Source organism: Nylanderia fulva, unplaced genomic scaffold, assembly GCF_048542155.1.
Source record: "Nylanderia fulva isolate GAGA-0341 unplaced genomic scaffold, ASM4854215v1 Scaffold3, whole genome shotgun sequence".
NCBI lineage: Eukaryota > Metazoa > Arthropoda > Insecta > Hymenoptera > Formicidae > Nylanderia > Nylanderia fulva.
This window is the reverse complement of record NW_028190368.1, coordinates 5,749,035-5,776,971: the sequence shown is the minus strand read 5'-3', so window position 1 is coordinate 5,776,971 and position 27,937 is coordinate 5,749,035. Positions and strand designations below refer to the sequence as shown.

The window sequence follows — 27,937 nt, the reverse complement described above, 5'->3', positions numbered from 1 at the left end:
TATGTCAATGGCAATGCTCCCCTACTATTTCTCTATCAAAACGAATGATAAGCGGAACGTCATTCAAAGGACACCGCCAATCGGACACCAGTGCTGACATCTTATTATTTGTATCCCAAGTGACTTACGCGTCTGCAACCGTAAGGTAGTGAGTGCATTTTCAACGGTTGGAATCTGTGCTAAGTGAAGTGCATCATGCAGCTGATGAAACTGTCTGTTTTTTTGGCTGGAACGGCGCTCTTAATAAAAATTTGAAAATTACGGAGAAAATTACGTTGCTATATGTAAAAAAGAGTACTAGTGTTCTAATTTAAATATTCATGTTGTATTATATAAATAAAATAGAAGCCTCCCTGCAAAACTTGCTGATGACAACGTCTCCTATCATCAGATTATTGTATAGCGTTTTAAAAATTATGTGTTTCCTGTATTTTATTAAATAATTTATATATAATTATTTACAAACTTTTTATATGTAATACTTTATTAATAATTCAGCTTCTGTACACTATACATTTGTGTCAATTCAATTTAAATGTATATCTAGAAAAAATGAAAATATATCAATAAAATCTGTTATTGTAAAAGTGTGGTTATTAAGTAAAAATCTAAAAATATTTTGTGATAAAGTTTACTGAATTAATCTATGTAATTTATTATGCAATTTTCAAAGATTTAAATAAATTCTAAAAAAAATAAGAATTTTAAATCAAATTTATTTATACTTACGCATCTAAGAACTACATATATCTACTGCGTATAGACTTCATTAATATAACACTTTTTCTATTTCTATAATTTCATAGATCTTTTTTCTTTAGTATAATTTATTTTTTGAAAATTATTATATTGCATAATCATCGCATTTTGTTAATTGTACGCTAAAATTTAACAGCATTACATGCACAAAGGATCTCGAAATTATAATATTTATAGCATATTTAAAAAAAAATTAATGAAAATTCTAATTAGAGAAATATTTGCGATCGCAATAATAATCTTCGAGTAACTGCAACTAACGTCGATACTATCATACATTAAGACTTTTGATGTTAATTAATTTTCAGAATACGGTGTTAAAGAGTAAATCGTACAACGGTTGCTGGATAGAGAAGTGCCAAATCATCGTGTCGTGTCATTGGTAGCAGAAGGATGGGAGCAGCTTAGTTATTTTTGCATAGTTGTTACGGTCCCGCGATGAGGGTGGCTCTCCCTTTTGCTTGTTTTTGCGAATCGTCGCGACGTTCTTTCGCGTCCGATCTCTCGCACACATATACACAAGGCCATTAGATTTATCTTTAGCTACCAAAAACGACGTTGCGAAGTTGCGAAGTCTCATCTTCTGTCGGACGACGAAGCAAGTGTAGAACAACTTGCAAACGTATACAGATACCGTTATTTAATATTATTTATAAATAACACATATTAATATATATTGTAATTATTATCAAATGTAAAAAATCGCAAATAACTAAGTTTACGTTAAAAAATAAAAAAAATCGAAAGAAACTTGAATGATAAAGATTATTTATATTCGCAATTCTTATATTCTATCCTGTTGTATCGAATTAATACGTGGAGGGATATGTGTATAATTGACTGGCAAGAATATGCGACTTTCTCTTAATGATAATATATTTGTTTTCGGTTCTCGGTGAATCTATTAATAGAGCGGTAATATTTTAATATTATTGAGGATATAACAGGCAATATATATATTACAACCTATATATAATTAAGCCTATATACAATTAATCCTAGGAGTATAGGATATTCAAAAAGATGATCGTACCTGATAAAAAGTACGTATCCTTGCGCGTCTTCATCCAGACTCTCTTTATTACTATCCTCTCTTCATTCGCAACGGAAGCTTCAGTGTGTTTTATAACAAATTCCTCAATCACGTTACGTGTACATTCTGTTTCTTCGTTAAGTACATGAACAATAATATTATATAATTAATAGCGATAATAATAATAATAATAATAATAATAATAAAACGTGATAATGTCAATAATAATGTATAATAATAATAATAATAATTAATATAATAATAATAATAATAATAATAATAATAATAATAATAATAATAATAGAATAATAATAAAAGAATAATAATAATAATTTATTTTCCTATTATGTTATATAATAATACTTAAACTAATCCGTCCCTAACGTCTTCTCAACCTAACTTTTTACAAAGAATTTCGCTTTTGGTTTCCACCCTGCGCATTAACTTCTACTTACAAATCTAACAAACCGAGTTAACCTCATTTAAGGTTTGAAAGGGTTTGGGACTAGACAACCACTTTCCTCAACCCGATCCTAGTTGCTTATGTTTTGATATTCCTTTAGCTCCTCACCCTTTCGTTGAGCCTCACGTCTGTACGAGTTAGCGCGTCGAGCGTTGCACTAACAAATCGCTGACTAGTTTCTAATCATTACGGCTACTCGACTGTGCTAATTAAGGCACTGGATCACTAAGAGTAGACGAACGTACAAGTTTAAGAAAAGTCGATCAGGTGTCAAGGAATTACATATCGCAGTTCAATACGGTATAATAAGAGGCAATGCAATACTTAAAACGTAGCGACGCCTTAATCGAAATAATTCATTGTTAAAACAGTTTTAATTTTTGTGTCGAAAAGAGGTAAGAAGCGTTAAGGTTCTCTCAATTAAAAACGATTTGTAAATCAAATCGACTCATTCCCTCCTCGGCATATTCGCGCTGCCATAAAGTTGGTCGATGTTTTACATTTTGTCTAAGTAATACATTTAGTTGATTAATTAACATAACAAGGCCTCGAAATAAGACACTTTATCATTTCGCTCTATTGTGCGAATTTAAGGCCACTGCGGCTTAAATTAGACGTCTTCGATAATCATGTATGTCTCGACCTTCTCTTTTTAAATCACATTTGTGTGATCCTATCCTCCTGATAAATCAGTTAACGTCCCAACTAGTAATATGTATAATATTTTATAGCTTGTAATAAATATTCACGTATTTATATGTATAATATACGTAAAAACATAGTCTGCTAAACAACAGAGAGCCGAAATAAGCAGTGCGCAATAAGAAATAATATATTGGTAAACAAGTACTTTGGAAGATACGTATACCTTGTTACTATGACGCATTCTCTCTATGTATAGATATATTTACGGACGGTATTCATAATCGCATATTTCTTATAGAGAACGAAAAATCAGTTAATAAGAATAAAATTATAAGAAAAAGTAAGTACAATAATTATATAATCAGCATATGTGTATATGTCCACATATATACATATATACAGATGCATGTATCAATGAGAAATTTTTATTCAATAAGAAAATTTAAAAAATCGTTGCAAACAAAATTCTTCAACAGATTGCGAGTTCTACATATAATAAGCCTCGAAGTAAAAATTCATTTGTTTCGACCTGAAGAAAAGAATTAAAAAAAAAGAATATTAGTTGCAATTTCGAGATAGATATGAAAAATTGGTAGGATAAAAAGCATAGTAAACATAAACAACTGAATTGTGCTAATGTAGAAAGAATAAATGTTCGGATAGACATCTCAAAGAATTTTCAATAGAACGAGATAAAAAAAAAAAATAAATTAAACGTTGTCATCAAGAACAATGGTAACAATATTAAAGAAATCGGATCGTAAGTCTCGTTTCTCAAGTCAGGATTTATGATATAATTTCTATCTGTATTATCTCCAGTTGCCAAATTAAAAAAAATGGTGAGTCAAACGATTATGAATACCGTCCGTTACAAAATAAACGCAATCATAATTTCTTTCTTCTTTATAAAAAAAAAAAAAAAAAAAATTGCCTGAAAATATAATCTAACAACTTATCATACTAGAAATCTTGTTTACCGCATTAAATCTATCGAAAATTTATCTAAAATTTAAAACACGTTGCTTTTTCTCTGTGCATCTCTAAGCCTGAATGTAAATGGTTCCGAAATTATATTACGGAGCTCTCGCATTAATTTTTATCGATATTTCTAGTTTAGCGCATTCGTCTAACTTTGTCGAAGACAGATCGTGTCGCAACTATGAGAGAACAGATTCACGTGTACATATATATCGTTTGACTGATACTATTAAGATTGACTGTCGAAGAAGTCGTGATCGTGAATTTAGGAACCACGACGAAAATAGGTATAGGTACAAGGAACTAACATGATTTATAATTGGACATGATTATAATGAGATTGTTAAAACAATTAAATTTTAAAAATCATATTACGCGGTGACATTTTAATACACCGCTTCATCTCTCTTATTATAATATTTTGAAATAGAAATCTTACAGAATAGCATTGTGCCCAATAACCTACAGGGCGTTTTCGCGCATGTAACTCCTATTAATGGAGGTGATAGCGCAATCAACCCCCTTTTCGGCTCTCAAATTCCGATTTAATCGAAGATCACTTTCTCGAACGAGTTTAGGTATTCGAGTGCATTATAAATAATCGTAATCATAGTTCTCTAAAAAAATCATGGAGATTTCTTTCTAAAATTTCGCGTAATAATTGATATCGGCAGAGCAGGCCGATGTATTCGGCTTCACGAGAAAAATTGGAGAGGAAAATTAAAGGTCAGGGAAGCGAAAAAGGAAGAGTACAGATTATACAGACTTTAGCGAGAGAAGTCGTCGGGGATCGCCTGATCTCGAGGCAGCTGCCGCTTCGTCAGATCTCATCCTCTTTCTCGCATTTCGATTGGTTTAATTGTGCGAGACACGACCGACCGGGAACATAAAAATCTCACGGAAAAATGGGTGAAACGAGGAAGCTGGCGAGCCGATTCCCCAAAGACAACGAGATCGAGCATATGTTTTACGCGGCTTCATCCCTCTTTCTCTCGCTTCATCTCTGTCACGTAAAAAGGCTCGGCTACAATTGTTTCGTGGTGGTCTAACGTCGAAAAGCGCTTTATTGCAATCTGGCCTCCTGAGGTGTCGTCTGATACGGCAGGCCTGGGAAAGCTGCACCAGCTGCTGTCGCCGCAGCCGCTGCCGCTGCTGGCAGACCCGCGGCACCTGGTAAAGTAGCGTAGGTGTACGGCGCCACGTAACCCGCCGCCGCTGCATTAGCTGAAAAAAGAGACGATTTTTTTTCTCTCACAAATAATATGTATACTTATAATATTTCATTATATAATACTTAGAATAACATTTTTATCTGAAAAAATTGTCAAAGAATTTTTAGAGCTTAAACAAGTGCAAATTAAAACTACAATGGATATATATATATATATATATATATATATATATATATATGTATATGTATATATATACATATATACATATATGTATATACATGTAAGATGTTTCAAAATTTTTTTTAATGATAGATTCATTTGTTGATATTTAGACAATTTTTCCTTAGAGTCTCCCTAAGAGTCTCAAATTAAAATTTTGTTAAACTTTATCTACAATGAATTGAAGAATATAATTTTATTTACGGTTCCTCTTCAAAGTAAAATTAGCTCTTCTCTTTCAATCGCTTAAAATTTGAAAATTATTGATGACAATTGAGCAAAGAATCATTAAAAGAACATTTTGGAACATCCTCTGCATAAAGTAAGATAAATAATGAATAACAAAAGAAGCGTATGCAAGCGATTTGTGCGCATTGTAAACCTTCTTATCTTGTGCCTTAGCTTTTTTGGAGTGCTGTTTATTCGTATTACGAAAAGCGAATGGCGCTCGTTGACCACCATCACTCATCGCGAGAACACCGCCACCATCACCACAGACAGCGCAGACAAAATGACAATATATGTATATATAATGCGTCAATGTCTAGTTCATGAAGCGCATGCAAAACTTTGTCCTATGTTCATCGTTCATCCACTATCGAACAATAAAGCGCGCGAACGTACAATACTACAACGTAACATACGATAATGTATGCAGTTATTGAAGCAAAAAATATAAATAAAAAAAATAAGAGAATATTAAAAAAAAAGTTATATTAATAAGAAGTGAGATATGTCTCGCAGAAGGCTGAGAATTTTGTCTTACGAGAAAATTATTGATATTGATATGCGAGAGAAATTGCAAACGAATCGAAGTTGAGAGAAAGCGAGATGTGTATATCAACGCCGAGAAGAGAGAGACATGTAACAGGGTTCCCACGAAGGATCCGTCAGGAAATGCCCAAGGCTCTCGGACAGGATAAACGACGCTTCATTGCATTCCCGCCTTAAAGTGCCGACACACATATATATGTATATCCGACGTCGGAATTATTATTCCCCCTAACCGCGCGTATAATCCGACGATGTCTAACGGAGAAGCAGTACGTCGGAAGTTGCACGTTTCAATCCCCCTTCGTATTATCCACACGTACACCTTCCTCTTTTCGCCCCATGAGAAACACGAAAAAACCAGATCCTGTGAGAACCCCGCGAAATATTTATATTAAGCACTACAAGACATCCCCTTTCCCACCCTTCTTTCTCTCATCCCTCTCTCTCTTTCTCTCTCTCTCTCTCTCTCTCTTCTTCCCCTATCTCTGGAGATTTTCTACCGTAATCACGCAGCACGGACGGCAGAAATTGCGGTAAGAGAGCTTTCTCCAGCCGTTGCTGATGCGCCAACGTCGCGGGACCGTTTTGCTGCTGCTGTTGCTGCTGTTGGTGGTGTTGGTGGTGGTGGTGTAACGGGTAGTTGCTACCCTTACTCTGGACACTATTCAAACACGTACCAGCCGCGGCCGCGGTCGTGTACGGATATGCCTCGGCGAAGTTGTACGAGGTGCCCGGGTAGGTAGCTGCGGCCGCCGCCGCGTTCTGGTACTCGTAGAACTGCGACGCCGCGGCGACGGCGGCTGCGTGGCTCAACTGCGTCGCCGGAAGCGGTACCAGACCACCTGGCGCCGCGGCCGCCAGGTAGGGCGACTGGTACACGTAACCTGGTGGTACCCTGCAAAACGAGAACGGTCGTTGATTACGGATGCTGATGAGACACGAGGACGTGGAGGCCAATTGCGGCGGATGTGTTTGTGAATTTATTGCGACGATGACGGCGAGATATTTTCTTATTCTTTGAAATTATTTCATTGCGCGATGAATAAATAACTCGAAGTTATGAGGAGATGAAAATATTTATACATGTATTGTTGGATCGATCGAGCGATGATAATAATTCGTTCGTTTTGGTTATTTTAAATCCTGTGTATGAGATATTTAGCTGAGAAATAATTAGAATTAGTTTTGGAATATTTAGATAATTCATGTTTCAGATATATGTATGTGTATATATCTTCGCTAAAGACTTTAAATAATCAAGTAAAATAATTATTGCATGATTACTATCGATCTGCATTTGAAATGAGTTCATTACATTAAGTGCTCTATTCTCAATAAAATTTTGCACAAATGTGTTTTAATATGTTCATAACTTGATCTGTGTAAATAACCGTATTCTTCCCGCACGTCAAATATGAAAACACCATTAGCTGTAAATATCTTATCAACTTTTTTTGCCATAATATTGATACGTAGATAAATTAAACGCCGTCCAATTCGCGAAGCAATAATTTACAAACAAATACACCTAGTTTTAAACCGACCGAGAGCCATCAGATAATGTTCGATGTCGCGAACTTTGGAAGAAGGCGCAGCGAAATAAACCTGATGGATCTCTCGTTCGGTTCAATATACTTCTCTCATTTTACGGAACATAATGGAATCGGGAAGGAAGAATGATGATAGTAGTAATGTTACATGATTGCGTGTACATGTATGCGTGCAAATTTCCTTCGTGTAATTGTGTATGTATATATATAATTAATTAAGAGTTCGCGAGTTGTCGATTATGATGATTTTTAGTTCATTTTCGAGATAAATATTTAAAAATTCGTAGATAAATATAATGATCATTAATTAAGTGTCCTGATCGCGGAGAGACGAGCTCGTAATCGCGTGCATGCACCATTATACATCTTACATCGTCGATTTCTCGGCTCGCGGAGTATGCCAGAAATCTGTCGGAAACGCGTGACGAAAAACAAACTTTCTTCAATGCGTGTCGCGTTACAAGAAAATTCCCGGCTCGACGGTCTTTCGCTCTCGAACAGCTCTCTACCAACACCAAAAGCACGCAACACCAAACGGCAGAGTTGAGCGAGGGACCGAGTTCACTTCAATCGATCTTCGCGCATACGTAACATACGGACGATCATATACCGAAAGATGCGCGTCTCTATGTGTCTCGATATGTATCGGTCGCTGCCAGGGAGAATAAGTATACAAAATGTGTTTATATTTCGAGTTCCGAAATAGCGTATCTTTTAAAGTCTTAATCCGATCGTATTTTCAAAAAAAAAAGATACACATTTTCTTTATATAATATTGATAGAATTTTGTGTATATAATATATTTGATATTTGTATATCATATATAATATATATTTCAAAAGATGCGCGATCTCGACACTTTTGTGGTGAATCATTCAGTATATCAGGTGTATCGCGCTTTCTCTGTAAGCTTTAACTGTAAATTTTTGCTAATTTTTCCGTAATGCGATTTTGATAAGAGGCAGCTTTCTAATTTCTAAAAGCGAGATTAAAGTTTGCGTACTTAAGTCGGGAATTAAAATTTCGTTGCACGCAGAGGTTTCACTTAAAATTAATTAAAGATCCGATTTTTCATTATTTTGTGCGAACATTAATAGTTTCAAAGCATCATTTGTCAAAATCAATTTTTGACAAAATTCTTTATAATTAGGCCTTTCATCAAATTCTCATTAGAAAAAATCAATTTTGTATTCATTGACGGATTTATCCATCGCGAGAAACATGCTTATAATGCACTGTAAATGTGTGTACAAATATGCATTCTGATTATATCATGTATCACGATGATTACAGACAGGTAATTAAAACCGGTAATAAAAAAGATTGCAATTACATCGCGTTTCTAATGTACCTCTTTCATTTTTCTTTTCATCAAACACACCAAAATATGTTCAAAAATTTAAGAAGTATAGAGAATACTCTTTACAAAAGTATATTAAACAAAAATATCACTTCAATAAGTTTTACTGCAGAGACTACTTTACTTCGGAGAATAAAAAGTGTTACGAATTTCACCACATAAAATAAAAAAAATTATTTTTCTTCTAGTATCGATATGCACATTGTATGTGAGTGTATGTATGTGTATGCAAATGTTTTATCGAATGTTTCGTCGGAAAGGGATGGAAAGATGGGAGAAGAGGTAAAAGGGAACAGTAAGTTGGTGTAAAAACGGTAAACGTTGCTCTCACTGTGGTATCAATAATAAGGCGAAAAACGTACGCAACAATCCAAGAAAAAAAAAGAAATCTTTCACGTGTTGGCAAAACAACAACAAACCAACGACAAACGTGTATGTAGGTGACTGCACGAAATATAAATACTTCTCGGCACACGGCACACGATTATCTAACACCAACGTTAGTACCTAAAATTCACAGATCTAAAGAAACGTCTCGAGTTCGCTCTCTCCGACTTTTATCAATCTTCGAATATATCGCAGAATAGCTTAAAGTAAGGAACATATATTTTTAAATATTGTACTTCATTGCAGATTTAGGGGATAAACTCGAGATACAAAATTTAAGATATAAATTCGATAAAATAATTTGTATCAATTATCGCTTAAATTAGAAAATATATGAATAGATAAAGAATTAAACATTTATAGTCCTAATATTTTATAAAAATGTAATAAAAAATGAATAAAGTAAAAATTGTAAAGTTTAAAATTTTAAAAAAATTTACGCACACCATGTTCGATAACCTTGTTCATTATACGACGAAGGCAAGCATTGTTGACTGCATGCATTCATGCATATGTGCATCATTCGCGTCTTACATAATAATTGCTTTAATCAATCGATAATATTGGATACGTCGATATTACGTCAAGAAGTTGTCGTATTCTCTAAATCTGCTACAAAGCGCGGGGAATACAGAATATTTATGATCGTTTATTTTAAACTACTCCAAAATATATCAAAGTTTCAGAAAAATCAACGCGAGACGTCTCCAAACGCATCCTTGCAAGAAAGGAAGAAAAAATAAGATAGTACATTTCTCTCACGGCAGTGCCTCTGTCTCTCTTACACTTTCTCTTTTATTCTCTCTTTGCCTTTTTTTATTTCTTCTTAAATAATAACACGCGGAAGATCCCGACCTGGCGAGCGTTCTTCGATCACCCGCAAAATTTGTTCACCGATTCGCAATTGTGTCTTATCGATCGACGTGTACTCTGCGAATACATAAAAATACAAGTAAATTCGTTGTTCAAATTTATCGTTAATATTAATTGACAATCTTTGTCGTAAAATGTTTAATTTCGAAGTTAAAAAAAATTAATTTAATCAAGTATAACCTAAACGAATTTTTGCACAAAAATCAAATGTGTTTCACATGGAAAATATAAAAAATTAAAATATTTATATTTTATAGAATATATATAAACCAGTTTTTATATAAAAATAATAAGAACGCTGTCTTTGAAGAATATTGGCAAACAGATTCACCAAGTTTGAAAATCATATCCACACGCTCCGTCTCGATCTCGTAATTTGTCCCGATACAGTCTAATTTAATGGTATCTGTAAATTAAGCAAGCCTACTCTCGATACGCGATTCAATGAGCCCGCTACCTATGGTACGCATAGCGTGCGTAATAAATTATGAATTGAGAGCTCACGGATATTCAATTGACCGATTAAACACGGAAATACGAGTGATTCCGAAGCATTTCGAGAGACGCCGAAGGAGCCCGGTCTCTTTTCCCGGAGACAGCCCTGAACTTTTTAGCGGATCGATAATAGCCAGTGTCCAGTCTACGAAGGAAATCAATATGTCGTCCTGCGGCTTCGAACGACACAGGAGGGCCTCCTCCGTTACATCGGATTGGCGCCCGCTGACCATTATCGCAAACAATCGCTGACAATCGAGAAGCGCTTCGACACACGTGTCACACGTCGCGCGTTAATCCGAACGAGTCCCTCGTGCTGTAACGGGGAAGGGAAGCAATGGGACATAGTAATCGACGACCTTGAATTGGAGCTGTCATCCAGGATGGATGAGCGCGCGATCGATGAACATTACATATGACGCAGGAAGGGCGAAATTGATAAAGGTAGAAAAGAGCGACATTGTTGTATGTCCATGTCGCGCTATAACGCGACGTCGCATTGCGGATGGACGTTTCATCAGCTTTTGCATGAGGGAAGACGCGAGTCCGTCCGAAAGCATATTATAATAAAAATGACTGATCTTCTAGATATGAATTTGTTGTTATCGAGACAGAAAATATAATATTAATTCTAATTTTTTCTCTTATACAACTACTTTTTATTTGAGATTTTTAAGGAAAACCCTGACTTGATGGAGATGCGATGGTTTGCGAAAGGAAGATAAAATCAGCAACCTTGGCGCGGCGAAGTGCAAAAGAATCGAGAAGCGTAAAGAGAAAAAATTTATGCAACGACGTTCTATGCGTGACTTTATATTTTTCCTGTCGCAAATTATTTTGGCTCGCTCGGTGCACATTTATATTTTTCGCGAATTATTCTTGCAACGTCATCCAAATGTCTTCGATGTCATTTCTTAACCGAGAGAACAAAGAGATTTGTAGGGGAGAATAAAAATAAAAATGAACAGAAGTGCGTCATGTGTGATAAAAAAAAACGCTACATGTTGCACGACAATCGATCTATCCGTACAAACAAACGCGCGAAAATTAATAGGAGCGTTGTCAATTTTATTGACATCGAAGACTGTCAGCCACCTGCTGGAGTTTTCAGTTGCCGGAGGCGCACAAACAAAGATTATTTGATGAACGAGCGTTGTAAAAATATCTCACTTGTGTTCCCATTCATTTCAGATTTTTCATTAATCTTAAACTGAATTTTTATTAATTTTGGGTTAAATTCACGAGTCATTCAAAATATGGGAAATCAATTTTTTTATTCATTGACAGAAACGTGTCAAAGAAAAAATAATTCCCTGAACATATATTAAGTACCAACCGAGCTAGTTTCTCCGATAAGATTTATTTGTAGAAGAATAGGAACATGTGTGAACTGTATATATTGTCAGATAAACTTTTCACTCGCTGTCCGAGAACAATCGACTTTATTGCAGCTTTTACAATTGTCGCTTTTTTGAAGTTTAAATTCAATGCTTCCCTGCTGTTTTAATAGCTTCGAAAACATTGGAGACAGACGTATACACGTCGGAATGAATTTGAGGTCGAAATGCTCGGGGATGACATATTTTTCTCCATTTTCTAAGAACACAATCGAAAGTCTTTGTTAAAAAATTAGAGTAAAGATCAGTGTATCGAATTACTCGTATTATTGTAAATACATATAACTTTTTGCTATTTTATTTTTTAATTTTTATTTCTCCAAATGGAATACGTTTGTAAATATATAAGTAAATCGATATTTTAGATAAAATGTATTCATGAAGAAAATATAAATTTATATAAAATTGCAGAATGTGCTCCAAATTTTTGAGCAATAATATAGTGTCACTATACTCTCTAAATTTCTTGGAGTAAAAACTCAACAATCTCATTCCAAAAGAGTGAGATTCCACTCTTTTGGAATAAGATTGTTCAGTTTTCACTCCAAGAAATTTGGAGAGATGTAAAAATTTATTCAAAATAAAAGTATCGAATATTTGAGAATATTCTTACAATTAGATAAAATTAATTCCGCAAAGTAAGAAAATCAATAACCCTTAAATAAAATATTTCTCTCAGTTTTAAAGATGACAGTTTCTGAAGACAGTAAATCTCATTTTATTTTAGAATGCTCAGAAAGATTTCCCTATTTTTCCGAGAAGAAGTCAAAAGTTAATAATATTCGGAATTTATTTTGTAGCTTGATGGAAACACAAAGACCCTGGACACGAAGGACGCGTGGTAGCGAGCATGACGTATACAGTCCCTCCTTGGTATATAGTCTCGCTTTTCCATCGCCTCTTTTTTTGTTCTTCCATTTTCCATCGAATTTATCTGTCGGTCGCATCTCGACCAAGGTACGTGCATTATGGATGGCTCGCGTGTCCTCAGCCCCACTTTTCTTGTTTCTGCACGTTCCATTCTATATTCCTCGTTCCACGTGTATTTCCAGACCGTCCTCGTCCAGCGGGTGATTTCCAATCCCAATTGCCCCCCTTCGTTCACCGAGTGACAGACAAGCATGCACGAGAAAATCTCATCTAACGCCATGAAATTGTCGCGAGGGGATAAAGTAAAAAAAAAAAAAAAAAAGAGAAAAAAACTTAATTGTTTATTTTTTCTCGAAGAATCTTTTTTTTCATGCTCTGGTGTAATTTTCATAACGCGTTGGGGAAAGATACACTAATAAATGCGCGCCGGCATAGCGCATTAATGGCGCTAATAACAGTAATATCTTTAAATATACGGTGTCAAGGAAATGTTTGTAAATTTTTAATGCCCGTGTGGGCGAAAAAATGTCCTCTACACACGGCCTCGCATATCGCACGTGTCTCCCGGGAATCGGTATAATTGATAGAAACTATATATATGTATGTGTATATGCACGTCTCTCCGATTTCGATCAAAAATTATGAATGGCACGGAAAGAGATATACGGTATCTTATTGCGATGTCCGGAAATATCTTTCACAATCACGCGGCAATATTTTGATATAACCATATTTATCTTTGTGTTGATACGATAATCCACATGACGCAAGCAAGGCTAACAATAAGTTTCAAACTCGTTGCTTATTTATGAAAAGATTACGGATAAAATGATATTTTAATGTCTATTATAATTCTAAAATAGAGACACATATGTGGACGAAATTAATGTATTAAACACGCGGTTAAACAGATTTAATCGTACTAACAAACCGGTTGTTTCTATGAATTTGATCGTATTTTCCCGCAAGTAGGTTGTAATAAAATATAGACCGGTAACTGATTGCGAGAAGCATACCGATTGATTTCACCACATTAACAATTAAAAAAACCTACTATTAAAAGCATGCTAATTGCATTCGTGTCACCGGTGCATTCTATACTACAGACGTTGAAGATTTAAATTAAAGAAAGAATTCTACTTGTTCTAACGTTTAGATTCTATATAATAGTTACAAAATTACTTATATGAAAAGCCGAAAGCTTCTGCCAACTAAAGAGATGTGTAAAGCCAACAAAAAATCTTCTAACAGAGAAAAGAATTAAATTTCTGTTCCTCCAAAAAAAATTGTTTGCCAGAACTGAATATCCGAAATATCTAATATTGAAAATGTTGTAACAAGCAATTTTTGTCAAAAGAAATTTAACTTCAATTTCGCTAACTACCATAAGAAATGTAGAGGATACTTGTTCTGTTCATATGTATGTACAAAATAATATTCATAGAATGTCATCCTTCGGCCAGCACTACCTTTTGTCCTTGAGACCTTCGTGCGGAAACGGGGCGGTTTTAATGGGCGCACATAATTTCCACAATGAAGAACCGCGTTGACGACATATCGCGAGGCGACGTACGACCTTTTACACGATCGATGTAAAATACGAACGGACGAAAAAACACCGTACATACTACAATATATACCGCATTATATGTACTATTGTTGCGTCATAGCAATTTAGAAAACAAGAGGAAACATTTTGGAGAACGTCCGGATTAACCAAAATAATGGCAATTTTATGAAAATAAAATGCATCATCGAATGAATAATTGAGTGGAGGAACAAATGCTTTACAATAAAATAGAATATCAGGATAATAATTTGCACTTTTACTTGTGATATAAAATAGAAGTTAATTCGCTGTTTAAAATCAATATATTTCTTTCCATATATAATTACGGCCAACTCTATTTCCGTAGTTGCTTTTTTCGTCAGCGATACAAAGGAACTATGCGATAAAACTGTGCTGTAAAACACTAACGAGCAAGATCGGCCAGGTAAGAAATGTCAAAATCGTTCCGCAGTCACGAAGAGGCCCCCTCGTGTCGTTCCCTCGTGACGGATCTAAGTGACCACCCGCGATTTCCGACGCAAAGTGGCCGCGCGTCGCGATTAGGATCTCCCGACTTTTCCCCACGTGTTGTGCCATGACATATACGTAATGACGTAGTATACTCGGGGGAGCGAATAACGACGGGGGTTGTTCAATCAAACCCATTAATTCGTGTGCTACGACCCTTATGACTACGGGACGATCGTTAACGATGGGGAAAGACGAAGCGGAAGCGCGTGTTAGCGGAACGGAAACCACCGAAACACCTTGCGCGACACGTCACGACACGGAAAATCCTGGATCCAGCTAACCGATATTTTTCTTCTCTCTTTTCTTTTCACACGAATGCCGATCGATGGACTATTAATTTGTATGAGGCCGACATATCTTTGGAAATATTTAAATTGCCATAAATTATTATTTTAGCTATTTTTTAAAATAATACAATAATTCGGAAAAGAATATGATAACTGTATAATATATTTTCCACGTATACTAGATCCATTTCAATAAATTCAGACAGTTTTTGTAAAATTAAAAAATGTGTGTTTACACAAGGAAATTTTTCCTTGTAGTATCGCAATTTCGGCCATAGAATTGAAGAAGAAAAATGTAGTAATTAAATACACGACGCTGAAAATATTCTTCGCGAAATTGATATTTGAATTTTGGCATCGGTATATCCGTGTCCAGTATAGTACGTGTGTCCGTTGACGCGTAATCTCCTCCGCCATCATCTCCTTCCGTACATTCGCGTAAGTGTGTCACGGAATGCGACGCGGTCAGTTTTCACACGTGTGCGACGACACGTGATGTCCGGGGCTAGTCTATGCGATCGTCCGTTTCCGCATCGCTCGTGATGCACTCTTGCACTTGCGTGTGCATAACGTGTGTGTGTCTGTCAACCGACACACATGTACATCACCTGTGCGAAGCACTTTGCATACGCGTGTGTGCGCGAGCGCGGATATATACATGCATATATATTGCACGACAAAACGTCTATGCGCAGTGCACGGATTGTGTGGGCGCCGGCGCCGTAGATAATCCAATGGGATGATCTGCCAATCCTTGAAAAGCAGACCGGACCAATGGTGACTGCGAAGGGTGGTACCATGGTGACTTAATTGTTCTCGGTATATACGCGGTATGTTTCTCTCAAATCCCGCTAAAAATACGCAATTCGGCAGACACGCGCGGAATTTTCGGAATCGAGACACACCCGTCCGTGAAAGACGGGAGACCGAGAAAAAAAAGTTCCTTTATTCCAGGAGAATTCGTTTAAGACGCCGGAAACGCATTTTGATTAAGAATCATCAGATACCCGGGCTGATAAAGCCATGTGCAACACGTAATATTAAATTATGATAATATGTCTGCGTATAAATTAGCTCATTTAGTTTTTCAAGCTGGAATTTAAAGTCCGAATTAGATGGTAAAATTAAAATGATGAGCGCTCATCCAAAATATATATATATTAACGTCGTCCGGAGTTCTAAAATTTCAGGAAATTGTATCCCGGAATTACGCTCGTTCATCGTTCTAAAATTCGAAATGCAAGCTCTAGATGCGACCTCATGTGTATTTATGTAAATGCGATACAGAACGCCCGTGTCTCTCGGCTTGCGTCAGAAGAGCGACGACGACAGGTGGATGGAAGTCGCGAGGGCAATGAAAATAGAAATGGACCTTTAACGCCGCGCCCACGTTTCATCTCTCCGGAAAGAAATGGATCGAGTAGACTCCTTATTCATCCGTCAACGACGCGCGAGAGGGAAACGCTTCTCTTTCTCTCCCGAAGTGTGATACTCAACGTTTGAGTCGACGTTTCACAAAGGCCATGAGTCAACGTTTTTACGAATGAGTCAGAAACAGTCAATTTTTTTTTTCCTAAGATAGCATTTAGTACCCCGCATAAAAGAGATATGCAGCTTGCAACGTGCCGACTTATATACTTTTGCCGCGTCTTACGCCTCTGTGACCCTTTCATCGGTTGACCATGCATAGATCGATTCGCGGAGCTGAACTTGATCGAAGAAAAGGGAAAAAGTCTGCGTATAATATGCATATAAAATAGAACGGCGTATCTCAAACGAGTGCTGTTTCAAAGAGAAATACAGCTTCGGATTGTTTATGTGTAAAATGTTGAACACTCTCTCGCGGAGGAAAAAATCGAAATGGGGAACATCGCGTTTGAATCCAACGAGATTACGGTCGTGTCCCTTAACTCACTCACTCGATCTAAGTGTACGAGCGGAAGTGGCGAGTGAGCGCATAAATAAGCGCGGATCTTCAACAGCGGGTCCGACGTACGCGATACCGTCCTAACGCGTAAATCGCGTTAGAATCCTCTCGATGGATACCCTCGAGCGAGCGGTGGCTGGTAGCGAGAGGCTGACACGAGGGACAGGTGGTGCTAAATAAAGACTGGACCGTCGCCAGCGCGGCTCCAAGATGGTCGATCCGAGACGTTCGTCGCTCTTCGTCGTCGTCGTCGTCGTCGTCGACGGCGGCGCTCGCTTACGACACGGATTTATCAGAGCTCCGCTCTCTGACGTCTACCTCCGAGAGAGAGACCGGTGTTGGATTTCACTTCTCCACCTACATTTAGCTAATTCCGAAACGCGCGCTTTTACGCATCTACGCCTATGACACCGACGTGACTTTCCGGCAATAACGCGTTTACTCCACGAATTTTCGCGTAGTTTGTTGTCACCCGCGACGGAAAAATTTCCGCCATTGTTCCGTCTGCATTAGCGAACTGCGCCGCATTGCGTTTCGCAGTTAATAGCATCGATAAATTCGATGAAATTGGAGTACGATAAGAATGATGTTATTTCAGCGAAACAATATTATAGAACTGTCTGAAGATAAAACTCATAACAATTTACACGAATTATTTCTTTTTTTTTTTTTTAATGAACTCGAAATCTAATTTAATGATTTTTATTTTACCGCAATTTTCTTATATTATAAACGTAGCATCGAATAGAATTTAATTAATAGAGCCAAGATTAAGTAATCTGGTCATTGATTTGATGAAAAATTGCGTTAAATTAAATCGCATCAATGAGGATAATGTCATTTGAGCAAATAACATTATAGAACTATCTTAAAATATAACTAATAACAATTTATATATTATTTTTTTTAATATTAAATGTGGATTCCAAATCTAATTTTCTTATAATTTAGCAATAAAATAGCATTTACTTAATAAAATTACATTTAATTAATCTGTTCGTTAAATTTATGAAAAATATGGACCGCAATCTCGACCGCGCGAGAAATCGATTGACCCCTTTGTATGGGGCCCCTCTAAACCGCACAAAAAAACAGACCCTCTCCCCCCCCCCCCCCGTTGCACGTGACGCACTTACATATTCACGCTTCTTTCACACGATTACGACACATTTCTCCGCGAGACGAGGAAAAAATTAAAACGTCTCCCGTGGTCTTTCATTAACGAACGAGAAAAAAATGGGTCTCTCAGATTACTTTGTAAGAAAAAAGGAAAGACCGCCATTCGAAAGGGTCATAAAAAAATTGAACTGTAAAAAGTATTTTGCTATACGATTGCATTTTTTCCCACAGTCGTAGAGACAACCGTGGAGAATCTCAGAAAGACGTCACGCAATTGTTCACAATGATGACGACCAACTTACGAAGTTGGTCATGCTGCAAACTGACAATTACGCGATAAATGTTCGAGTAAAAAGAAAAAAAAAACAAATAAGAAAACATCCAACGGTATTTCGTTATTATATATACGACAGAGAGCTATACCGTGTTATTTGAAAGTCCAAAAAATCACCCACGTACAACACCAAAAAATACAACACCAATAGCGACACCAAGTGTAGTGTAAGCCTTCACCACACACACAAGGTTATTAATAATATTATAGTGGTTAGCGGATCCTAATACAAGTTTCGGGGGAGGGCGGACATCCGTGTTTCCACGAAAGAAGACACTTCGATCGACCTTATCGCATTCCAAGGAAAGAGTACATATCTTGCTTTCATTCCGATCCTAAATCATCCTAATTTTTAACATGTCCTACATTTTTCAAAAATCATTTCAAAAAAGATCTTTTTCTATTCGCGATTTTTTCATTGAATTAGACTCGAAGCTTTTATTTCGAGCTTTTTTCAATTTATTATTTATAGATATCGCACACAAGGGTCTTAATAATCTAATAAAATATCGTACGTAATCTCTAAAGAAATAGCGGATTGAGTCGAGCACATTTCCGAAAGGGCTCACTTGAATTCTTATCAAATTAGGCTCGAAGCTTTTATTTCGAGCTTTTTTTCAATTTATTATTTATAGATATCGCACACAAGGGTCTTAATAATCTGATAAGATATCGTACGTAATCTCTAAAGAAATAGCGGATTGAGTCGAGCACATTTCCGAAAGGGCTCACTTGAATTCTTATCGAATTAGGCTCGAAGCTTTTATTTCGAGCTTTTTTTCAATTTATTATTTATAGATATCGCACACAAGGGTCTTAATAATCTGATAAGATATCGTACGTAATCTCTAAAGAAATAACGGATTGAGTCGAGCACATTTCCGAAAGGGCTCACTCGAATTCTTATCGATATGGGCGCCCTCTTACCCCATTCGAATGAAACTTTCGTGCGGCATTGAAGAATCCAGCGGGCCAAACGAGGTGAACCGCGATGGGATCGATCGTCGCGCGATCAAAAATTAATACGCACCGTTCGTGTCTCTCGGCGCCGGTCGATTTCCGGCCAGAAGGGCTCTTCGGAAGAGACTCCGTACGCGTTCCTCTTTATTCAGCCGAATTCCACGCGAATTACGCGCGTCTCCGTCATCTCTCGCGGCTCGACTCCATATATTTCTCGCGGAATCGCGAAAGACCGCTTTAAACCGGCGAGCAAACGCGAAGCCTGCATGGTCTACGTACCCCGAAAGACTAAATATTTATAAGCAATGGCCGAACGGTTCCCTGGCGGATCGGAATGGATCAGATATACGCTTCTTCCTTGGCTTGCGCTTGAATTTAACGAAGAAACCTATATCGAAATTTATATGTGGCCTCTTTACGCCATATTCTCGTTCGTAATTCTTTAAGTTCTAAAATAAGAAAAATGCAATCGGATATGAGCTACGTCTGGAAATCATTGCAGCTTTTTCTACGAATCTCGTTAAAGTGTCTAATAAAGTACCTCGTTCGTTTCGACTACAAGACAAATAAATCCGACGCGAGAGGAAGCACTGCGATTCGAAAATTTGCATCTAAAATTGGAAGATGTTATTCTCGTTCCGTTTTAGCATTCCCGCCACCAAAGGCAAAACAAGACAGCAATTATAATAAACGAAGTACGATATACATACATGATGATCGAAAATAAACGAATCGCTAAAAGGCGCTAAAACGAAAAAAGAAATTTTTTGTATTTTAAATTTTAGAACAGACGAGTATGGATTTACTCATTAATTTATACTTTTAAGCTGCTAATTCTAATAATTCAATATCGTAAATCAAGAAAAGAAATTACGCGGTGTTATCATTTAATTAACTAATAATAAGCAGCAATATTAAAATATTGCTTAATTAAAAATATATTTCACATATTTTATTTCAAGTTTAACTTTTTTTTCAATGCATCTCAATGAGTAAAGGAAAAAAAATATTATAAAAAATTCATTTCTTAATGTGCCAAAGTAATTTGAAAGACTTTAGAGTTAAATATGTGATTCCATACACAAATTACTTGTTAATATTTAAAAATAAATATTTTTATATTGACATTAAATAATACGTTATCCCTTATATCTTTTACTCTGTATATTTATAATAAATAATTAGACTTAAATATAGACTAGAATATCTCGCTAAAATCCCTATTACTTTGTATGAACGATAGTGTCGAATCGAAGAGGTATAAACAGCTATCAATATTGCGATTTATTATCACTCTGATTATTATCGTCATTAATATTATGCTAATTAAAAAAAGAGTGTAAAAGAGTAAAGATATAAAATAAAATGAAAAAATATGAAAAATCAGTAACAAACAATCGCAAATTTCTCAGCAACCGCAATCATTATCATCACTTCACGTCAGTTTCACCAAGAAAGAAAAAAACACAATCAAAAAAAGTACGTTAGAAGAACAACAGGCCGATCTTCAAAAGATCATCGCTATCGTACTTCATGGAAAGAAACTTGTAGGTACTCATACGTGTAGGTTTCTGATACGTGTGCGTGTGCCGCTTTCTCTCTCATTCCCTTTTCCCTCTCTTTTTCTCTTTCTTTCATCGATCGTTAATATATTTCTCCTTTTTTTCTCTCTTTCTTTCTCATGTTTCTTTGTCGCTCTTTCGCATTAATATAGAGTCCTTAGAACGGCCCTTGGCCCTCTCAAAGATCTCGGAAAGAGGACTCTCTGCCTGTCTCCTTACGCGCGCGCGTCAGGATGCTGAAATGTCATATATATGATGTCTTTACAAAAAGGCTCGTAAAATTATTCGACCGTGCGAATCCGTTAAGCGAGTACCTTCTTAGTTTTTTTTTTTTTTTTTTTTTTTCAAACGTTCCATCAACGACTATTATTAATTTCCATCACATCTCGACCCAATATTCCCGGGAAATTCTACGCGAAAGCGAACGATTTGCAATACGTGCTCGCTTTAAGGGTGGTTCAAGAACTTTATCTATCGACATGTTCACAAAGCAAAACAAATTTAGTTCCGTTTTCTGTTCACGTGATAAATGTTGATGGGCAAATTTGTATAAACGTTGCGTTTATTTAATTCACCTATACGCGATAAAAAAAAAAAAGAATTCGAGAGAGCGAAAAATCGCGCGAAAATATGCGATTTTGTCGATTCGCAGCGAGAGAATTTGATAGTCAGTGATTATACGATCGCGCTACGAACGATTCTTCTCGACTTAGATTACTCTGATCTCTAACTACAGTTACGACATATGCGTTCTTAATATCCCTCGACAAAGCACATAAATGTGTACTCACCCGTATTGGCCAGGAAGTACTGCTGGATAACCGGCCCGGATGCCTGTAGCGAACGGGAATGCTGAAAATCACAGATGTAATCGATAAATCTTAGTTTTTAATTCCCAAATGCTCATTCTTCTGTTTATCATGTAATCGAGCTTATATAAATTCTTTTTCATACATAATACATACATAAAATTATTGACAATCCTATTTTTTTTTATATTTTGTAATATAGATATATTGTCTTAAAATATTTTTTTGGAAATAATACAATTCGATATTTCTATGAAAAATAAATTTAAAAGTGACAATTTTTATTCTAATTATTGACATTCTTTTTAAAAGGAAAGAATAAAAATTAATAAAAGAATTTACGCGTAACTATTATAAATAAATATATGATAATTTAAGAGCTCTCTACTTTAAAAAATATTATTACAAATAGAAATAGTAAAAAACATGAACAACAATTCATAATAACATAATGATTTATCCAATCATATAACATTACACCGATTTAAAATTAGTAGAAAATTGTCAGCAAAAATAATTCATATTCTTAGCTGAAAATCTGTGTCATATGCCATCTTTCATGTCATGTTTTATTCATTAATTTGATCAATATAGAACCAGTGTTCCGTTAAAAGAATCTTGCCGAATCAATATACGATGTACGAAAATTACGTGTTACGAAAACAGTGAACGTGATATTTCTCGAAGAGATAATTAAACGATTAAAAATTTTCATTCGATTATCTCATGGAGACATTGAGAATTCGTGTCTGCCGCATTGATAAAATTGAGCAAATCATACAGTATGGTATACAATACACAGTCGTTTCGTAAATAATATTTGTGTGTGTTTTGTCATTCTTTATTTTAATTTATATATTTATTCATTCTTTTTGGTGTTATCAAAACTTTCTGCCTGTTAACGATCGTTTAATAATTATGTGCGCGATTGCAGCACCGTCAGATAGGAATGGACACATGTGCGTGGAAGCGGACATGTAGGTACGTGACGCGTGCACACAACTGAGATACTGATGCGCCGATGGCATGCTCGCTATCTGAGAGTGCATTACGGCGCGCAATAAACTTGAAATGGCCATGCAACCGAATATAACGATTGTTAACCTAGAAAGAATATGTTTCGTCCTTTCCGTAGCGCAATATAAAATGAAGTTGCAAGTCCGCATTTTCAGAATTAATAAAATGTTATCTTTTTCTACAAAGTTCTTGATAGAATTCAAGTATGTAAAAAAATATTTAAAAAATGTACAAATATATGCGAAATATAATATTTCCATTATAAAAAAAATTTGTATAATTTTTTTATTTTAATCAAAATCGAATATTGTGACACTTCAATAGTATATCTCTTCAGAATTTTTAAAAGAATATAGGTAATGCCACGAAGATTTCAAATGTGAAAGTAAGAACATATTTAAATGCAAAAAGTGATTGTAAATATAATGATTTGTATAGGTATATACGGCAATAAACTAAAGGCAATTCGGAGAGAAAAAAAGCTAGACAATTCGGTACTCGGGTTAAGGCAATTTTAGACTTAGATCTCGAAGCGCCAAACTATGTTGGCTCAAAGCCATTGAGAGAGTTCGAGAGTGACTCAAGGAACACTTTACTATTTGGCTGATCGTCTTATTCCGTCTTTTGACCCTATCGACCTTTTTCATCCACAATGTATAGGTATATCACAATTCGATCGTATAAAAAAGATCATTATTATTTACCCGTACAGATATCTGTTAGATGAAACTCTTTTTATCAATATATCAAATTATTTTTTTATATTTTGAACATTGCACAATTATTTTTTTCTTCTAGCAAAAATATAGTAAAAAAATAACGCTTTGATTAAATGTTTCATTATCCACTCATTAGATTTAGACGTGCACGATTAATAATAAATATAATAAATAATAATAAATGCGTCAGAATTATTCTACGCATCCTAAGATGCGCGTGACAACATTTCGTTGCGACGCGAATGAGATTTCAGCGATTCTGGCAATGGATCAACAGTGAAAACTTGTGACTGTGATGCGCAAATATCAAAAACAACAAAAAGTACGACGTGGCTCTAAACAGAAATGATGTAATCTCGATTCTTAATTTCTTATCAGAAGCGCAAATACATTTAATCCGCGCAAGTTAACCCGGTTAAACTTGAAAAACGTTTGAAATTCTGCATAAATTATAAGAACTAAACGCGATCGCAAAACTTAATCAATAATGCAATTACGTACAAAATTCAATTTGACTCTAATATCGTTATACGAGTATTAAATCCATTGTGCGATCTAAAAATTTCGATATATTTTAAGAGATATTATAGAACTAGAAATAGAAGACAAAAGCAGTACAAATACGTCTTCTATCAACCAAAATAATTCACTCAAATAATTGGAACTTACTGTGTGGATAGAATTTATATATCAATCTTTGAAGTAATTGGGCATATTATAATATTATGTAGGAATAATAAAAATGGCTAGCACACACATCTTATTATACAATCACAAAAATGACTAAATAATTAAACTTACTCGATTGCAAATTACTCCTGGGTTTAGCTCCGAGAATGGCCAAGTTGACATTTGCCTTACGACCATCAATAATGGGATTAGGGTCTTTGCATGCTCTTTCTGCCGCTGGTTTATCTCCCATAATTACCTGCGTACAGATTAAATTCTTGAATATATAATAAATATATAAATTCCTTTAGCTAATAAAAAATAAATATTCTTTCGAATATGCGCAAAATCTTTTTTACGTATTTTGTATAAATTACTATATCATTCGAACATATAAATTAAACTTTTTATATTTCCCGTTCAATAAACATTTTCAAAAGTAAAATTAAGTTATAAATATAAGGTCAAATTTTATGGTACACATTTATTACTAATGTATGAGAAAGTATAGCAGATAGCATTGTAAAGTTTCTCACAAACCAAAGAATACAGTGAAGAAGATTTAGGATCTTTTATCATAGTTATTCAAGGCTTAGGATCTTTTGTTGCAGTTACTAAACACAATCTTATCTTAGTCTCAAATATAAGAAATATTTTTTAGGTAAATTTAAAACAGACTTAACGCTACACAATGCGATTTAAACGAAAATATATTCTTGTACAAAAAACATTTTTCAGATGAATATAAAAAGAATATTTTTTTCAACGCGCCCATTAAAAGCATTTTGATTTGTGTGAGATATAATTACTGGTAAATTTTTTTAAATAAAAAATTACGTAATAAATTTATTTAATATTTATCTAAATGTTTTTCGACAAGGTAAATAATTATAAAATTTCGAGAGAATGTTTTTATATTTGTTAATCCATTCGTGAATTACTTACGAAGCCATAGCCTCTGCTTTTGCCGGTCTGTCTGTCCGTGATGACGACCGCCTCTTCGATATCTCCGTAAACGTTAAAATGTTCCCTGAGACTCTTGTCGGTGGTATGATAGGGTAGACCGCCGACGAAAAGCTTCGTCCATGTCGTATCCTTTTGCTGCGGCGTAGTACCGGTCAGGGCTCCAAGCCCTTGCACCAGCTCGTCGGGCGCTGGGGCACCCACGGCGCCCACAGCGCCAACCGCGCCCACACCGAGACCCGCGGCACCCGGCATCAGCATCCTCCAAATTTTGGCGAGATCGCCGCCGGACGGGACAACGACTTGCTCAATCTTGACACTTTCTTTGGTACCTCGGTCAATGTTAATCACGCCACAGGCCGTGCAGCATCTAGACACGGGACGCTCTTTGTTCTGCAACATAAGTAATTTGTATGAAAATAAGAAGAGAAAACTATATATGTATATATATATATATATAAATTAAACGGAAAGCATATCAATATTTTGCTATCAGCTGATTTTAAAATCGATATATGTATATTTATTATAAATATAAATAAAGAGAGAATTAATTTGATGGATATATATATTTTCATCGAGAAATAACATTTAATTTCTCAAATGAAATTAACACTTTTTTCATTTATGACTTACTTCTTAATAAAATTTAATTTAAATTTAAATTAATGAAAATCAATTTTTAATTCTCATTAAAAATAAATTGAGTTGTATCTTTTCTTCAGTCTTAATAATAGAATTTCTTATTTCATAAAATTTGCAGTAGCAAAAACTTGTGAAGTGAACACAATATTTTGAATGAAATCGATACGTATGTATTTTCGTCTATCGTGAATATCCCAGATTTAAATATCTATTGCATCCTACGCGAGAACACACGATGAGTGAAATCTGCATATAGCATATACCTATACTTTCCTTCAATCATGCCTGTGTAAAATAGACATAGCAGCAAAGTGTATGTATGTCTTGTTCTTTCCTTATTTACAGAATATTATAATCTTTTCTTTATTTCGTCTTTTCACAAAGAAGAGAGATTTATTTAACTTAACATAATTAAACAAGATCTCAATTATTTGTTGAAACATATTCTCATTTCTCATATGTATGTCTTATTCTTTCCTTATTTACAGAATATTATAATCTTTTCTTTATTTCGTCTTTTCACAAGAAGAGAGATTTATTTAGCTTAACATAATTGAACAAGATCTCAATTATTTGTCGAAACATATTCTCATTTCTAATGTACACTAGATGTTCTAGACAGAATAATTGGACGTCACATAACATATTGAGGAAGCCTCACTAAAATCGATACAAACGATCAAACTCCTCGTTTATTTAATGATGCTCGATCTACATTGTGCCCTTAAAGTAGCATGTTTGTTACGGAGGGATTAATTTGTGTACCGCGTTGCTGTTTAATTCAACTGCGTCCAATTAAGGAAGCCGCGCACGTGTGCGGTTTAGAAAGCTTTGATGAAAAGGTTCACTTTTCATCCCTACGAGGGTGAAAGAACTGCTGCACTTGGTCATGCAGGATCGATACATAATGTGCGTGTGCATATGTGCAAGTTTCGTGCAATTACATATATTGCAACCAAATTGACACGCGTGCGCTATAACGATGCGTGTGCGTTTTAATGCGTACGTGCTACGCTACAATTGTGATCTGACGGCGATAAACGAAGTGCTATCACTTTTCTCCCGAGGAATTTTATTTTGTTGATTTGTAAGAATGTACGCGGCTCCACTCGCATTAACTTCAGTGAAAGGGGAATCATAATTGAGTGAAATGAACGCGGAAATTCTTACGCAAAAAAAAGAGATATCGCTACTATTTAGGTACCAAGCAGAACTTTAGAAAACAATTATCGCAACGATGAAATTACATTAATTTAATTACGCGTAACGTGTAATCAACAAGTCTAATCTGCAATCAACAAGAGAAGATTTATATAAAAAGAAATTTATATAAAATAATTTTTAAAAGCGGTAAAACGAACAAGTTAAATAAAATATTTCTTAAACATTTCTATAAACAATTGTTTTTAGGGGCAAAATTAATTTCATTAGCATACATTTTCTATAGATACAAAATAGCAGGAAAATAATATTATCAGTTTCAATGTATAAACAAATTTGATTTTGAGGGAAAAAATTATTTTATATCATAAACTCATAAATATCGAAATTTTACTTATAAATATAAGATTGACAAAAATAGAACCAAGTGCGCGTGAGTAATGCGCTATCTAAAATAACATTGCCTACGTAATAAATCATGTCATGACGTGAGTTCAAGCACAACATAGCGAACGATGTTTAAAAATGTTAAAATTATTGAAATAATGGATTTTTATAAAAGCATTAAACATAGTGCACATAGACGTATGTGTTCGATGTGTACAACATAATTAATATATTTTTCTAATATCTCTAAAAATTCAAATAATATAAAAATAATTAGTTCAAACGATTAGTTCGATAAAAAAAAATAAATAACTCGTATTTTA

At 35.1% G+C, this 27,937-nt stretch overlaps 1 protein-coding gene across 2 annotated transcripts; it reads right to left on the bottom strand.

Moving 5' to 3' along the window:
- Positions 1-1,617: 1,617 nt before the first annotated feature.
- LOC114933445 (RNA-binding protein 24) lies at positions 1,618-25,814 on the bottom strand. Of its 2 annotated transcripts, none has more exons than XM_029306036.2 (5): positions 25,404-25,814; positions 24,591-24,717; positions 22,036-22,096; positions 6,544-6,938; positions 1,618-5,102 (listed from the first exon to the last, which is right to left on the bottom strand). In XM_029306036.2, the coding sequence occupies exons 1-5, from the start codon at positions 25,680-25,682 to the stop codon at positions 4,942-4,944; spliced, it is 1,023 nt and encodes a 340-aa protein (XP_029161869.1). In that variant the 5' UTR covers positions 25,683-25,814; the 3' UTR covers positions 1,618-4,941. The 2 variants fall into 2 exon arrangements, with proteins under 2 accessions (XP_029161869.1, XP_029161871.1); XM_029306038.2 differs by having other exon boundaries at positions 6,721-6,938; positions 25,404-25,752.
- Positions 25,815-27,937: the final 2,123 nt, after the last annotated feature.

What these genes read in the sequence shown, in the direction of transcription:
- LOC114933445 (XM_029306036.2), bottom strand. Translation starts at nt 25,682, where the DNA reads ATGCTGATGCCGGGTGCCGCGGGTCTCGGTGTGGGCGCGGTTGGCGCT. An exon ending in AAAGCAGAGGCTATGGCTTC is followed by an intron (nt 24,718 to 25,403) that starts GTAAGTAATTCA and finishes ATCTGTACGCAG; the next exon opens with GTAATTATGGGAGATAAACC. An exon ending in GTACTTCCTGGCCAATACGG is followed by an intron (nt 6,939 to 22,035) that starts GTGAGTACACAT and finishes CTCGTTTTGCAG; the next exon opens with GGTACCACCAGGTTACGTGT.